The sequence below is a fragment of the Triturus cristatus genome, chromosome 9 (assembly GCF_964204655.1).
Source record: "Triturus cristatus chromosome 9, aTriCri1.1, whole genome shotgun sequence".
Classification (NCBI taxonomy): domain Eukaryota; kingdom Metazoa; phylum Chordata; class Amphibia; order Caudata; family Salamandridae; genus Triturus; species Triturus cristatus.
In genome coordinates, this window is record NC_140592.1 from 318564437 (window position 1) to 318579788 (window position 15352).

Sequence of the window (15352 nt, forward strand, 5' to 3'; positions counted from 1 at the left end):
TAGGGCACAGGGTCAAGACTGATTTGCATATGGCAAGGTTCAAACTGAGGTGGTGTGGGAGCAAACAAACTATGGATTAGGCCAGATCTTTGTACTGGGGTGAATGTTTGACATTGTTTAGCAATGCTATGTTATGTTATAAACATTTATAGCGCGCACGGCTACTCATGATGTCCCGGCACGAAAAAAACAGTTAGAAAGAAACAGAATGGAACTGGAGGAGATTGTTATTAGGCGAACAGCAGAGTTTTTAGTCTTTTCTAAAACATGGAAGGGTCGTTGATGATGCACAGTTCTAGGGGGAGAGAATTCCACGCTTCAGCCGCTTTAAAGGATAGCGAGCTCCCTCCAATCCTTGTCTGCTGAAAGCGAGGGATCAGAGCTAAGCACTGTGAGGCAGAACGCAGATGTCTACGTGCAGTATAGAAACTAAACCGCTTCCTTAAATAAAGGGGCCCTCGGCCATAGAGAGCTGAATGGGACATCGTGAGGGCCTTAAATTTCACTCTTTGGGCCACTGGTAAACAGTGCAAATCCCGCAGATGATGTTTAATGCTGGACCAGCCAGGGGTACCTATCGGAGCTTGGGCTGCACTGTTTTGGATGACCTGGAGTTTCTTAAGCTGGGATCCTGGTAGGCCAATATAAAGTGCATTGGCATAGTCAAGGCGGCTGAGAATTAGGGCGTGCATGACCATCTCCTTAGCGGGCCTGGGTAATAAAGGAAGAAACTTCTTGAGAGACTTCAATGTGCCAAAACATTGAACGGCTAGCTTTTTAACTTGTGTGGAGAACCTGAGGTTTTCCTCGAACCAGACACCCAGGTTCTTCACTGCCTGTCCCGAGGTGCTGGGGAGTGGATATTCTGGCAGCCAAATTGCTTCCCTGAACTGTGGGGGAAAAGATCAGAATAAGAGGATTTCGGACTTGTCTTCATTGCACTTTAATTGGGCGGCTCCGAGCCATTTAAAGACGGCTGACAGACAGTTTTTAGCTTTTGTTGGGGAAGTATGTGAGTCCTTCCAAGTGAAGAGGAGCTGGGTGTCATCTGCATATGCGATGATTTTTGCTCCCAGCTCCTCTGCCAGATAGACCAAAGGGTTGACATATACATTAAAAAGGAGAGGATTCTGGGTAGAGCCCTGAGGAACTCCAGTGGTCACCTTTTGTGGGTTTGATGAGAAAGGAGGTAGCCACACATTTCCGGAGATCTGTCGGACAAAAATGACTTAATCCAGTCCCATGCAGGGCCAATTACCCCAATGTTAGCAAGGTGCGCTAATAGCAGTGGGTGAGGCACCGTCTCGAAGGCGGCAGACAGGTCCAATAAAATCAGAGCCGCTCTCCCGTCCTCGTCCAAGCATTCTCTGATGGCTTCTGCTATTTCCACAAGCGCCGTTTCCATGCTATAAGTAGCTCTGAACCTAGACTGAGCGGGATGTAATGATCCTGAGTTCTCAACGAAATTAGCCAGCTACCTAAAGACCGCCTTTTCACATACCTTGGCAACCGCTGGAAGGAGGGAGATAGGGCGGTAGTTGGCGGGGTTAGCCGGGTCGAAAGAAGGATTTTTAAGCAGAGGGAGGACTTTGGCCTGCTTCCATTCGGGCTGAATGTGGCAATTAATTAATTTTTTTTTTATTGTAAACTTAGGGCATCATAAAGTCACACAGGTTACAGTTTGTTCATCTTCCCTTGGTACATATAATTGCGACATCATTTACATCAGTCCTACCCATGGCAGTAGAAACGATCCCACAAACAGAACAAATACTTCGGTCTCGCACCCTTTTCTGCATATATTGAGTCAGCAATCTATCTTCTAGTGGAGTAGCTTCTGGTAGGGTGATGCCCGGAGTTAGAACTGCCTGCAGTGCATGCCTGATCTGTGTGTACCTGAAGACCTCCGAGGAGGCGAGTTCATACTGAGCCCTTAGGTGTTCAAACATGACCATTTCGCCTTTCTTCCAGAGATCACCCACCGTTGATATGGCTATGGCATCCCATTTACTAAAGCCTTTACTGTTTCTGAGTCTCCCAAGCCGTTGTGAAGTCCAGAGCGATGTCATTTGCGTGATGACCCCCTGCCATCCTAATTTGGCATGCGCTGTATACCATATACTAACTGTGTGTGCAGTTGGCCCAATTAGCAGTCTGGATTTGTTTCTGTTGTAAAGCACTGACATGACCCCTTCCTCTCCCATTCCTTGCCGATCTGCCTGAAACGCTGGGTCCGTCTGGGGGGCATGTATCCAACAATTAATTACTTTTAACTGAGCTGCCCAATGGTACAATTGTATATTTGGAAGGGCTATACCGCCATCATACCAGCTCCTGACTAGCTTATCTTGTGCTATACACGCAGGTTTATTCCCCCATAGCAGACTAGAGACTTCTGTCGCTATTGTTTTGAAGTAGCTTGTTGGTACACGAAACGGGGTATTCTCCAAAACATATAAAAAACGCGGGAGTGCCATCATTTTAAACAGCGCTGGCTTTCCTAGCAATGACAGTGGTAAATTGCGTCAGACCGTTGTGTCACGTCTAAACCGTTCCATGGTGGGGCCTTAGATTTCTCTGAAAAAACTTGTCAGACCTGGGCGAGACATATATGCCCAAATATTTGAAGGTAACCTCCGTGATCTGCAGTGGGCAATTCTCTGGAATCACCGGTGGTGGGCCACGTAATATAAATAAAATTGATTTGGACCAGTTGATGGTGTATCCAGACACCCGACGAATATCTCACAAATGTGTAGCAACACTAAAATGGATCATCTAGGGCATGTTTGATACAACACATCATCCGCTTATAGGGAGATGCAGTCTTCCCAGTCCGGTGTCCACCTGAGCCCTCGAATCATTGGTTCCCACCTGATCCATGCCGCTCGCGGTTCCAACACAAGCGCGAAGAGTAATGGGGATAATGGACATCCTTGGCGGGTTCCACGCGTCAGCAGGAAATCTGCTGAGATATGACCATTGGCCACTACATGTGCTAAGGGTTTAGGGTATAATAACTGTATCCATGCACAGAATTTAGGGCCGAAGCCTAAGTGTCTAAGGACTGCAAAAAGATATGGCAACTCTACCATGTCAAATGTCATTCGAGCATCGAGGGAAAGGATAACTGCTGGTTCCTGAATATATGGCATACGAGCCAACACTCCATGCAACCGACGCAAGTTGAGAACTGTGCTCTTATAGGGCATAAATCCGGACTCGTCCGGGTGAATTAGGGCCGCAAGATGTGGAGTCAGCTGTGTGGCCAAAGGTTTGGCCAATATTTTGGCTTCAGCATTAATTAACGATATCGGGCCATAGGAAGTGCATTCCTCGGGGGGCTTACCAGGTTTTAGGATTGTCACTATGGTGGCCATTCGCTGATCTCGCGGGTGCTCCCCTACTTCCAGCTTAGTCATATGGATATCTTTAATATAATTTTGAGCCTCATCCGTCTCTATGGTCGTCTGCGACTCGTACACCCTTTCTAAATACTCTGCCAATATATTCACTGTGTCCTCCGGTGCAGCCGTCAGGGAACCATCCGAAGTGCGCAGCTGCGCTATTGTGCGCAGCTGCGCACGCTCCTTATCAAGCCAGGCTAAAAGTTTACTTGCCTTATCCCCTATTTCATATATCTTGTGCTTCGTAGCCTATGGTTAAGCCTTAGCCATCTCTCGCTGGTATTCCCTAAATTCACATTGCTTATTACGTAAGGTTTGGGATGTATCTGGGGATGGGTTCTGTGCATGCTGAGCAGTAGCATTATCCAATTCTGATTCTATGGCGTCCTGCTCCGCTTGCTTCTACCTCCTGTGACCTACAATAGAGGAGATGGCCTGACCACGGATCACCGTTTTATACACCTCCCAAAGAGTACCAGAGGACTGAACTGATGAGGCGGTTTCCTGAAAGTAGTGACATGTTGCCGTAACAATGTCTTTGGAAATTTCGGGACACGCAGATACCCAGGATACACGGGGTGGACACGTTGTCGTGCCTTGTGATGGTTCGTATATGCGAATGTTATCGGAGAACGATCCGAAATGTCTCTAGGACGGATCTCAAGGCTGACCACATTTGCAAGGCTATCTGCAGCTGTAAAAAAACAATCTATTCGAGAGAGACTATTGTGCACCCCTGACTGAAAAGTGTATTGTTGTGCTTCTGGATGTCTATACCTCCATGCATCCGTAAGCCCAAGGGCGTCCAGAAATCCCTCCATATGTGTAGTGCCTGCCAAATTCAGTTTTGAAGGGTGCCGATCCCGGGTACCGTCAACTATAGCATTAAAGTCCCCACCAATTAGTAGTTCCCCAGTAGTGAGATCCATTAGAAATGCACGAAGTGCGGGGAGGGCCACTGAATGGAGGGCTGGAGGGGATGTACTCGGACACTATATTGAACATCTTCCCTTCCCATTGACAAGTAATAGCTGCAAATCGACCCTGGTCATCTGTCCAAGTTTGCTTTATTATTAGGGGAAAGTGTTTACGCACTAAAATACAGCACCCCTTGAACCAGAAGAGAACTCGGAGTGTATTGTAATAGGATCACTTTCACAGCATATCAAACAAACAATTGCAGCTGAATAGTGTGCCATATTTGCCCTCATAACAATCACAACGAAGAAGACAAAATACCAATAGAACATTTGCCTCCTATCCACCCCCCTCCCTGCTGGACGGACTCAGAACTTCCCGCCACCCCAACTGTGCAGAGTGCTTATTACCCTTCCCATTTACCATTTGGCGGGGGTGAGAGTAGACATCCTCACCCCCCCCCTCCCCCCCCAGAGCCCCTCCAAACCTGTAGCAATCATCGCCTTCCCCATTATTTATGCGTCCAAGTCGGTCAAGTTACGCAAGGATACATTGTTCTCGTCATGGTTGGTCCCTGCTCTCCTGGGTAGCCAGAAAAGCTTTGTCTTCTGTTGGACTTGTACACCAGTGCCTCGGCAGTCTCTGCTTCTAACAGCGTGCTTATCCCGAGGGCCAGGTACACATTCAGATGCCAGCCGGGCCATCGTTGTGTTTCATTCTGCCTCTAATTCCCTGGAGCAGTGTGCAAGTTACGTTACAGGGGCCTATTCCTCTCCTATCTCATGATTGTTGCTTCGAGTGTCATCTCCTCCTGATCTTCCCGTTCGGGCGGCCGTACGCCATCCCTCAAACCACTCCTGTACTACTTCTGGTGCAGGAAGAACCATGCTTTACCTTGAGCTTCCACCCTCAATTTGGCTGGAAAAAGCATGGAGTATTTGATTTCCCGGTCACGGAGAACCCTTTTAATTTCAAGAAATCCTCAGCGTTGTTGCGTGACTGCCGCAGTGTAGTCTGGGAATATTTTCATGGTTGCATTGTCTATCCGTAATGGAGGGGCAGTACGGGCAGCTTGTAATATCACATCTGTCCCTAAAATTAAAAATGCAGGCCAATATTGGGCGTGGTGGGGCCCCCGGCTTAGGTCTTTCTCCAGGGACCCGATGTGCTCTTTCTACAGAGAAGTAGTTGGACAGACCTCGAGGCTGAAGGTGAGTTGTGATTAAGTCCTCAACAAACAGGTCAAGGGCCGGGCCACCTTTCCGTTCCGGCACGCCTATAATGCGAATGTTGTTTCGCCGCGATCGCCCCTCCTGGTCCTCCAGCTTTGCCGCCATTAATTTGCTGTCCGACATAAGCTGCTGCACTTCCTTTTTAAGGGTGGTCGTATCGGTCCTCAGCGTTGCCGTAGTAGCTTCAACCTCCGTTACTTTCGTGGACATTTTGTTGAAGTCAGCGCAAATTAGGGCAAGATCCACCGCCAAAGTGCCTATACGCGAATCCACTTTGTTTAGAGTGGTCATAATGTCCTTTAAAGTCACTTCATGCTTGTCATTTACACCAGCCCCATTTGGAGAAGGAGTATCCGTGGACGAGGGGTCTGTCTGCGTTTTCGCATATGCAAACTTGTCCAGCCTTGGGATTTCTGGTGCTCATTGTGGTGCCCGGCCTGCGTGCACTCTATGTCCGAGAGCAGGGGGGGGGGGGCGCCCAGAAGCGTTAGTCACCGCCGCCTGCATGCGGGTGATTATGGCCCACGCGGCCTGTCGGTTTTCACACCCCTGCACTATTCTCACAATCCCACCTCGCACTCTGTCTGGGCCAGTGCTGTCCTCAGAAAGGTCACTCCTACTCTCCACTAATATGGGCTCTGTAGTATTAGGGCACCTTGGCCTGCGATCTTTTTCTTTTTCTTTTTTTTTATGCAACAGAAAATGGCGCCAAACTGCGCTGTTCCCCGACGGCCTCATAGCAATGGATGCGCAACAGCACTGTTATATCGGCAGTTTAAGGGCACATACTGCATAGGTTTTGATGGAGAGATTCTAGCTCGCTTTACAGCGCCAGACGGAGCTAGCTGTTCCGCTGCCTATGCAATTCACCTCTTAAAATGTTTCACCGCTCCCTCCAAGCTGGTAGAAGGGGGCAGACTGGAATCTGTCGGCATTGAACAGAAGGCTGAGGGATCAATTTTGTGAATGAGCTTCCCCTGGACCTGTTTGCTCAAGGCATAAGGCACTTGAGAGGTCCAAGAGAAATTGATCAGAAAGTGATCGGACCAGGTTACTTGGACGGTTATAGAAGTACAAATGGGAAAGTTGAACCGGATCAAATCTAACGTATGCCCTCCCTGATGTGTAGGGGCATTAACCCATTGAGTGAGTTGAGCGATGTTCAAAGAGTTATAAAGCTTCTTGGTGTCCCTCCCCTTTGAACAATCGATATGAATAGTAAAATCTCCTAGAAGTAACTTGGAGAATTGCAATGTTAGAGGAACAACAATGTCAAGAGCTTTTAGGAAATCTCCGGGGGGGCCAGGAGGTCGCTAGATCACCATGCCACCCAGCATGAAATGCGGCAAGATAATAATGAAGTCAAGCGCTTCGCCTTCTCCAACTGTAAAGACCTCGCCCCTCCGGAGAGCCCACTTGTCTCTGAACACGACGGGAACACCCCCCCCCCCCCTCCCCCTACCTGTTTTACGATCACCCCTGGAAAACTTGTATCCCCTCGGAATTGCAAATTCAATGGTAGGGTTAGAGAACTCATTGAACCAGGTTTCTGTAATAAAAAGTAGGTCCAATTGTTCATCTGAGAGCAATTCAAATATTTCCTGGGTGTGTTTCACCACAGAGCGTGCATTGATTAATGCAGCCTGAATGGTGTGCTCTCTGGTAGGGCTAGATATTTGGGGACCCTGAAATTTGGGATTGGTCCCATTTGTAGGTAGATGAAAATTACAGGTGTCACAAGTCTGATACAAATTATCATTAATAGCCCATCCACCGGCACACTTACTGCTGCTATGGTTCCAAGCTTGCAACTCCTTGTGGCTGTAGGTGAGACCAGGGCCGGGCACCTCTGCAAGCAAACCGGCAGCATGGCTGGCGCTGGACGCTCCCTTGATGCGGACGGGCGCAGACGGGCTTGCCTCAGGCGCGCCAGCGGCTCGTCCGCACAGCGTGCCTATTTGAGAGCATTCCCCGGTGGTAACTAGAGCGCTGCCTGCCAAAGATGGCGGACTCTATTGTCAATCTTAAGCCCACCCGGAACAGAAGTAGGAGAGTGCACCTCTAAAGTGACTTGTGCGTGAATAGAGCAGATAACAGATTTCTTCTAAATCTAAATTGGTTGTCATTTTCCACTTTCAGAAATTAGGCAAGGTACAGATTCAACAGTCAATTTTAAAAATAGCAGCAATGGCGAAAATAAAACCAATTCTAACATGAGGCTAAAATCACAGTAAGATTATGTACACAGCAAGCAGTTGATTAAAATTGCTAAAACTCTGTTCTGCTTTCCTAACGAACGCGCGTGTTAGACACTGTGCATTCCCCCAATTCAAGACGTTTCTAATTCCATCCATCAATTGTTCTTTTTGTGTTCGATGGAATAGGCAAAGTGGTGAGGTTGACCATGCCCTGCTTAGAGTATCATGGAGTAGACCTGAAGAAGGTCAGGTGGGTATTTGGATGTTCAGGCTCTGCATTCAAGGTGACCAGCTCTGGAGAGGTTAGTTGCCTTGGACTTTAACAGGAAAAGTGATTTAGAGAACTCCAACTGCATAAGTAGCTAGTTATCGCAACTTGTGTGTATATATAGTTGTACATTACTGTTTGTTTTGTGTTTATGCCATGTAACTAATTTTAAAAAAAAACCTGAACTGAAAGCGTCTGATAATACAAAACTATCTAAAAACCTACAATACAGTCCTCCCATTATTTAACCTTGTGTTCCTGTAACCACATTAACACTAACTTCTGCTTAGCTGGTAGAGTTCATCAAGTCAATTCATAAATTGATTAGTATCAATCTGTAATGCAACCCATGTTTAGTGCTGGAACACATGAATATAATGAAAGCGGTGTGCAATCCATTAATTTGTACATTTAAAATAATACAGGAAATAGTAGTATTTCCAAGGTGGCACTCAATTGGAGGGAAATTTAAGCATATTAAAGAAGAAGTACCAAAAATGGTAGTTGAATGGCAGCCTTATTTTCAGATCAACTACCAGCACTCCAACTTCTATTTCTGCTTTCCATCTCACTATGAGACCATGTTGTCTATGCTATGCCCAGTGGAGGGCAGTTCTGGCCTGATTTAGTGTCTCTGTATTAGATTTTTATTAATCGAATCTGATACATAACACTGTCCTAGGGATCGTTGAAGGAGCACAACACTTGAGATTTTGATGCTTATTGCAACAAAAGATCCATGTTCCTCTATTTTTTGGGTGTTTTCTGTGGGTAAATATCGGCAAAAATGACCTGCTGATTTTTACCAGGTGAAATTGTGTGGGTCAGTGTTTTCCACCAAACTCCTAATTGCAATTTTTGCAGAGAGAATTGTCTGCACAAAATGTAATTTACCAGGAGACTCTTAACCCGGGCATTAGTGGTTAATTTATTTCTTTTAGCTGCAAAGGACTATTAAACACCCTTTAATTAAAGCTCTTCCTGCTACCTCTGACATGGATGAATCATTCTTCAAAGACACCACATGTCTCAAAAAGTTACCCTGGTGCTTCCTCACATCTTTAGCACTTAATTCACACATTCCAGGTTTTGTTTTGATATATTGTCAGGTTAGTCAAACACATTGTTCTTCTAGTGATGAATTCCCTGAACCTTGACTTTTAGATACTGTTTCGCTCAATATGATCACCATGTTGGAGGACCCATCTTTGACGAAGTCCCCAAAATAATTCTCCCTCTTGAATTATAGTTTCGAAACAACGCTATTTTATGAGGACTTGTAACTCGTGCATCTGTGTAAGTTAGGTCTCTCATAATCCACCAGCATTTGCTAGGTTATGTTGACTACATGCATCTAAAGATATCCCTGAAATAGCTGTCCATGTATTCCTAACTTCATATGAAGATCTTGTTCATGTCGGAAATTTATGTTGGTGGATTTAGATGACAATGTTTGTATGCTAAGTAGGGTAATGGATCTGTTTGTGCCTCATTTAGGAGTGTAGTTTGATCCTAAAATGTTTGCTTGCCAGGGTAAAACATACGGCAAATTTGTATCACAATATGTTTGGTTTCAAAATCCTCCCATCTCATAACGCAACTTCAGGAAGGCCAGTGCAAAGCTAGCAAACGCAAAACTCCAAACCCTATGGGTCAGCAGCAAATTCAACAATTAAGCAAAAAAAAAAATAGTTGTAATTTGAGTAGACCTACACTGCAAAATATGAGTATTTGTGGTCAGGTTGGTTTTCAAGCATGGTTGCATGAAAAATATTTTGAATAACTATATTAGTAATTGGAGGTGATCTTGAAAAATATGTTGACTCTGAAAACTGTGTTGGCAGGCATAAAACCAAATGCTTACAAACTAGTGTCCTTGAATACTTGATATTGTGAGTCTTTCTCGTTTGGAAATTAGTTTAGACTATGATTGGGACTGCACATCTGACATTTGGAATGCTCCCAAATTGCTATACCAAAACAATCTTGAGAATTTGTTTTAAATTCTTGACATTGTGCTTTTCTGAAGAGAGAAACGGTATCAGTGCCCTCTTTCTTCCTTTTATTTACTTAGACTTGATCAGGGTTTGTTTTTCCATCTCTTTATTGAAAAAAAAGTTTTCCAAACCTAATTTCATTCATTGGCATTGAGTTTCTAGGACATTTTTTCCCAGGTCTGGATGTTTTCGAATTCTTCATCTTTTGATAAGTCTTGGGTTCTGCTTCTCATTGCTAGGATCACACCAGCTGCTTTGAGATTGTTTTGACCTGGTAATGTGTGTCTCTACTATTGCTATTCGCTGTTTCAGACATAGTTCTCTGTGAAGTAGAATGTGTGTTGAGAAAGGATATGGAGACTAATTTTAAATTGATAATACCACACATTTTGAAAATAGTGTGCATTTAAATGTTCTATCAGCTTTTATTATTCTAAGTGCCAATTGCAGTGATAGTGGTGGATAAGTTGTTACATTTAATTAGCTAAATATGGCAACCTATCTCATTAATAGAACAAAAATGAGTTGAATGCATGCACTTTACCATAGGCAATCATTCAGGTCATATTCCAGCCCATCCTGTCCTTTTGTTAGACTTGGCTATTCAGTGGAAACATGCATTTTATGAAATCGGACAAACGTTTCTCATAACAATATGTTTTATAGAAGCAATGCAGACTGTTCTATTAACATCTAAAAAATATTGCTGTTGACTTTGGTTTTTGTTCAATGTTATATTTTCAGGTGTTAGTGATTGAACAGAAGAATGAAGATGGTACTTGGCCTCGGCAGACACTTCAAGTAAAGTAAGTGGCACTGGCTTGACTTTCTTTTGAGTGAACTTCGAAACATAGTATTCTGTGACGACTGTATGTGTATGTACTACACTGGCTTACATCTTGCAGTAGGCATTAGGAAAAGGCAGAATAGTATCCTCAAAATAATGCTTCAAGTATGTAGTGTTCTGCTTTGTAGGATCTTCATTGATAGTTATAATTGTTAAAGTAATTATTTGCTTGGTGGGAGTGACCCCTGAACATTTTTTCCTCAGATTATTTTGTAAGAGCTTACAAAGCCCCCTCTAGAAAAGCTAATCAGGCAAAATGTGTTTTTAACAAATTTAAATTAAAGCATCTTAAGTCTATACTGCTGCTAGAAGGAGGGTTAAATGAGAGTAAAATGAGGTTTGAGAGGCATTTCATTAGCATAGTGCAACTAAAGATCATCTTTGCCTTTTTAAAAAGCCTAGATCAGTGCTTCTCAAACTTTTCAGAACTACAGCCCAATTTTTAAAACGATGAACATTTGCGACCCACTTGCCTTTATTGTACGTGAGGCAGGGTGATTTCTGAATGCAACTAAAACATCTTGTTTCAACACACTGTTATTTACAAACAGCATATTTTCCTTTGAAATGCCCAGTAAGTTTAAATTTTTCAAGAGAAAACAATCTGAAGGGGAAGATGTTGATTCCTATATATCTGTTTTGAGCAGATGGGCAGCAGATTGCAAGTTTGACAACTTTACTGATCAATTTATTCGAGATCAATTCGTATGCCATTGTAGGGATAAGAATATTCGACCGAAATTGCTTAGTATGAGTGACCCATCCTTAGAGGATATTATTAAACTAGCCAAGAGCATAGAAATGTATATAGTTTCTCTAAAAGAATTAGATGACAAAGTTTTAGTTAATGCTATCAAAATGAATACTTCTACCAAACCCCTCAAGAAATCTCTTAAAGGAAATGCCAATACTGTTAGCAAGTCATTCATATCTGAAACACGTTTCATTTAAATTTGAGTTTGTCTGAGGTGTGGTAATCGTTTTCACTCTAAAGGATCCAGATGCCCTGCAGTTAATGTTACCTACAGTTATTGTAAAAAAGTAGGGCATTTTGCCAAAGTTTGCTTGAAGAGGACAGGGCAAAAGAAACCTGTTGAGTGTGGTTGAGTCAGATTCCTCTTCTGACACAGAAGTAGTCTCAGTGGTCACTAATTGTAATCCTAATGATTCCTCTGTTTCACAAAATGTTGTTCAAGGTGATCCCACATCTTGTGTCGATCATATTGTTGATATCAATGTGGGAGACAAAGATATTAAATTGTTAGTTGACTCTGGTGCAAAGATAACAATGATCACAAAGAAATTGTTCGAAGAATCATGGGAAGGTTGTCAGCCATTATCTCCTCCTGATCGTTCTCCCATATTGTATGAAGGTCGGAGAATTGAGTTATTGGAATTCTTTGAGGAGGAAATGTATTTCAAGCGGAGGAAAATCGAAGAGAAAATCTACATTGCCTGAATAGTCTTAACATCTTAGGTTAGTTCCATCAGGGTCTTTTTGGAATGATTCTCAAACCAGGAGCCAAAGAACAAGTAGTTGTAGTGGGGTGTTCTGATGAGATTAAAGTATTAAAAAGTAAATTTCCTTCTGTTTTTGGTAATGATTTAGGAAAAATATGTGGCTTTAAACACAGAATAATTGTAAAGGAAGGTTCTGTCCATGTAAAACACAAGCTCAGAGGTGTGCCCTACGCAAAAACAGTTGATGGACAGAATGCAGAACAATGTCATACATTCACCCCAGTACAGAGATCTGGGCCTAAATCCATAATTTTTTGCTCACCATGCCATTCCAGTTTGAACCCAGCCATATGCAAATCAGTCTTGACCCTGTGCCTCATGGGACCAGTCCAGCCCGAACTGCCAAGCCAGGCCCTCCCTGGACTGGAAACAAGCATCCTAGGACCGGTTTCGGGGTTTCACCCCTCTTCAGCCAGGATAGCTTGATTCCAGTGGCATGGAGAGCACGGGACTCACGACAGCATAAGAGATGACCTGGAGAAAGAATTACTACATTTGTGTGCGAAGAGTGTTATTGAGCTTGCGGAGTCTTCTATGTGGCTGTCTCCATTGGTGGTTGCCAGGAAGAGGTGTGGTCAGCTCAGGGTCTGTGTTGATTTAAGATCTCGCAACAAGGAGATTAGGGTTGTTGCATCCTCTTCCTAAGATCAATAACCTGTTCACTTCCACTAAAGGGGCTACATTTTTCACCAAGCTCGACCTTGCCAGTGCATACCACCAGGTCGCGCTACATCCGGATTCCCGTCACCTTACCACCTTTGTTTCTTCTCTGGGTACCTTTCAGTATCATTGGATGCTGCTTGGCTTAGTTTCGGCAGCCTCTATATTCCAGAGGGTGATGAGTAACATTCTTAAAGGTGTCGGCTGTGTTTTAGTCTTTCAGAATGATGATCTAATTGTCGCAAAGGATGTTGCTTCACAGGATTGTATCTTACACAAAGTTCTGAGTTTGTTTCAAGAGCTTGGTGTTTTAAAACCTCAAAAATGTAAATTTTTCTGTACTGAAGTAGAGTACTTAGTACATATTCTCACTCAAGAAGGTGTTGGTCCCAGACCTGGGCCTCTTGAAGCCATTACCAATGCATCTACTCCCACTGACAAGACTAGGGTCAAATCTCTACTTGGCCTCTGTGAATATTATTCAAGATTTATTCCTCACTATGCCACTATTGTCCGTCCTATCAGTAATCTCCTCAAGAAAGAGGTCAAATTTGAATGGTGCAAAGAGTGTGTGTCAGCTTTTAGTCAAGTTAACCTACTTTTAGGAAAAAGTGCTGTTCTCAAACCATTTGACCCCAGCTTATCGTGCTGTCTTACTGTTAATGCCAGCCAGGTGGGTTTGGGTGCAACTTTAACGCAGATGGAGGATGGAGTTGGAAACGCCATTGGATTTGCATCCAGGGTTCTGAAGGCTGTGGAGTTACAGTATACCGTCCTTGAGAAAGAACTCTTAGCTTGTTCATGGGCGATTGAAAAGTTTTGTCCATACATTTGGGGAAAACGTTTTCTAATCCAAACGGATCACAAGCCCTTAGTTAATATTTTGGGTGGGAGCATGAATAAAAGCTGTACTCCAAGGATTATGCGGATGGTTACAAAGGTCCTCCAATACCAGTTTGATGTCAAGCATATTTCTGGTGGTAGGAATGGGAGGGCAGACTTTCTCTCTCGGTTTCCTGCCATAAATGATGAAAGTGACAATCTTTCTTGGATCTTGTTGATAAAGATTGTGAAGACTGTCTTGTTGCAGCCATGGAAATATCTGAGTTAAATTTTTGTTTGGAAGAAGAGTGGAGGTCTGCTTTTTCTAATGATTGTGTTCTCCAAGAGGTTTGTACTATTGTGTTAGGAATGGGTGGCCTAGAGAGAAAGTGCTATATCCTATGCTTCAACCATTTTCTAAAATTGAGAGTGAAATTTCTTTAGAAGATGGCCTTCTGTTGCGAAGTGATAAACTAATTCCTCCACATGTTTTCAGGAAAGGCATCATTGAGAGGGCCCATGAAGGACAGTTGGGTTCTTCTTTCACCAAGCGTCACGTTCATGATGCTTTTTGGTGGCCCCGTATGGATTCTGATATTGACGATCTTATTACCAACTGTTGTGTATGCAGATCATGGGATAAAGCTCTTAAAGTTTCTAATCCTCCCCTGATGCTCATTGAGTGTCCTGATGGCCCTTGGGTGAAAATTGGTGTGGATATCATGGGTCCATATGAGGTTCTCTCAGGTGGTTCCAAGTATATTTTAGTGTTTATCGACTATGCTTCCAAATGGCCAGAATTTAAGCTTGACAGGGAGGCTAACACCAAAAGTGTTATTGATTTTTTGAGTAATGTTTGTTCGAGAGAGGATTTTCCAGAAGTCCTTGTTTCGGATAATGGTAAGCAGTTCGTCAGCAAAGAATTTTAATCTTATTTTGTCTGTCTCAGGAGTAAAACATGTCAAAAGGTTGTTGTATCATCCTCAAGGAAACTGACTTGTAGAAAGGATTAATCGAGTTGTTGGAGATTGTGTGAAGTGGGCCATGGCTGGGAACAATGATGTTTATGGTGCTTTGAATAGCATGTTTTGGTTCTATAGAACCACTCCTCATTCTTCCACTAACGTTTCTCCTTTTGATTTGAACTAATGAGGGGTAGAAAGGCAAATAAATCTTTCAGACCTGGTTGGATGTCCAAGTGGATAAGGTCTGAATCAGATGTGTCAAAATTGATGTCCATTGTTAAAGAAAATGCGTCTTCCACACAAGCTAAGCAAATATTGAGTCATGACTGGAAGAAAGGTTCCAAAACTTCAACTTTGGAAGTTGTTGATATTGTTAAAATCAAGAAGTCGTATCATGTTAACAAAGGTGAAAGTAAGTTTGGTCCACCTGTTAAAGTCATTAAGTTAGTGAGAAATGCTGTGCAGGTAGATGGGGTTTTTTGGTGGAACCTTAGTAAGGTTGCTAAGGTTCGACGAA

The 15352-nt window shown here is 43.5% G+C and overlaps 1 protein-coding gene across 1 annotated transcript in view; it reads left to right on the plus strand.

The window, feature by feature from the left end:
* USP4 (ubiquitin specific peptidase 4) overlaps positions 1–15352 on the plus strand; it is a 776462-nt gene that overhangs the window by 199660 nt on the left and 561450 nt on the right. The window contains exon 6 of the mRNA XM_085625029.1: positions 10765–10826. Coding sequence (XP_085481155.1) covers positions 10765–10826 — 62 coding nt within the window. The remainder of the gene's footprint in view (positions 1–10764; positions 10827–15352) is intronic.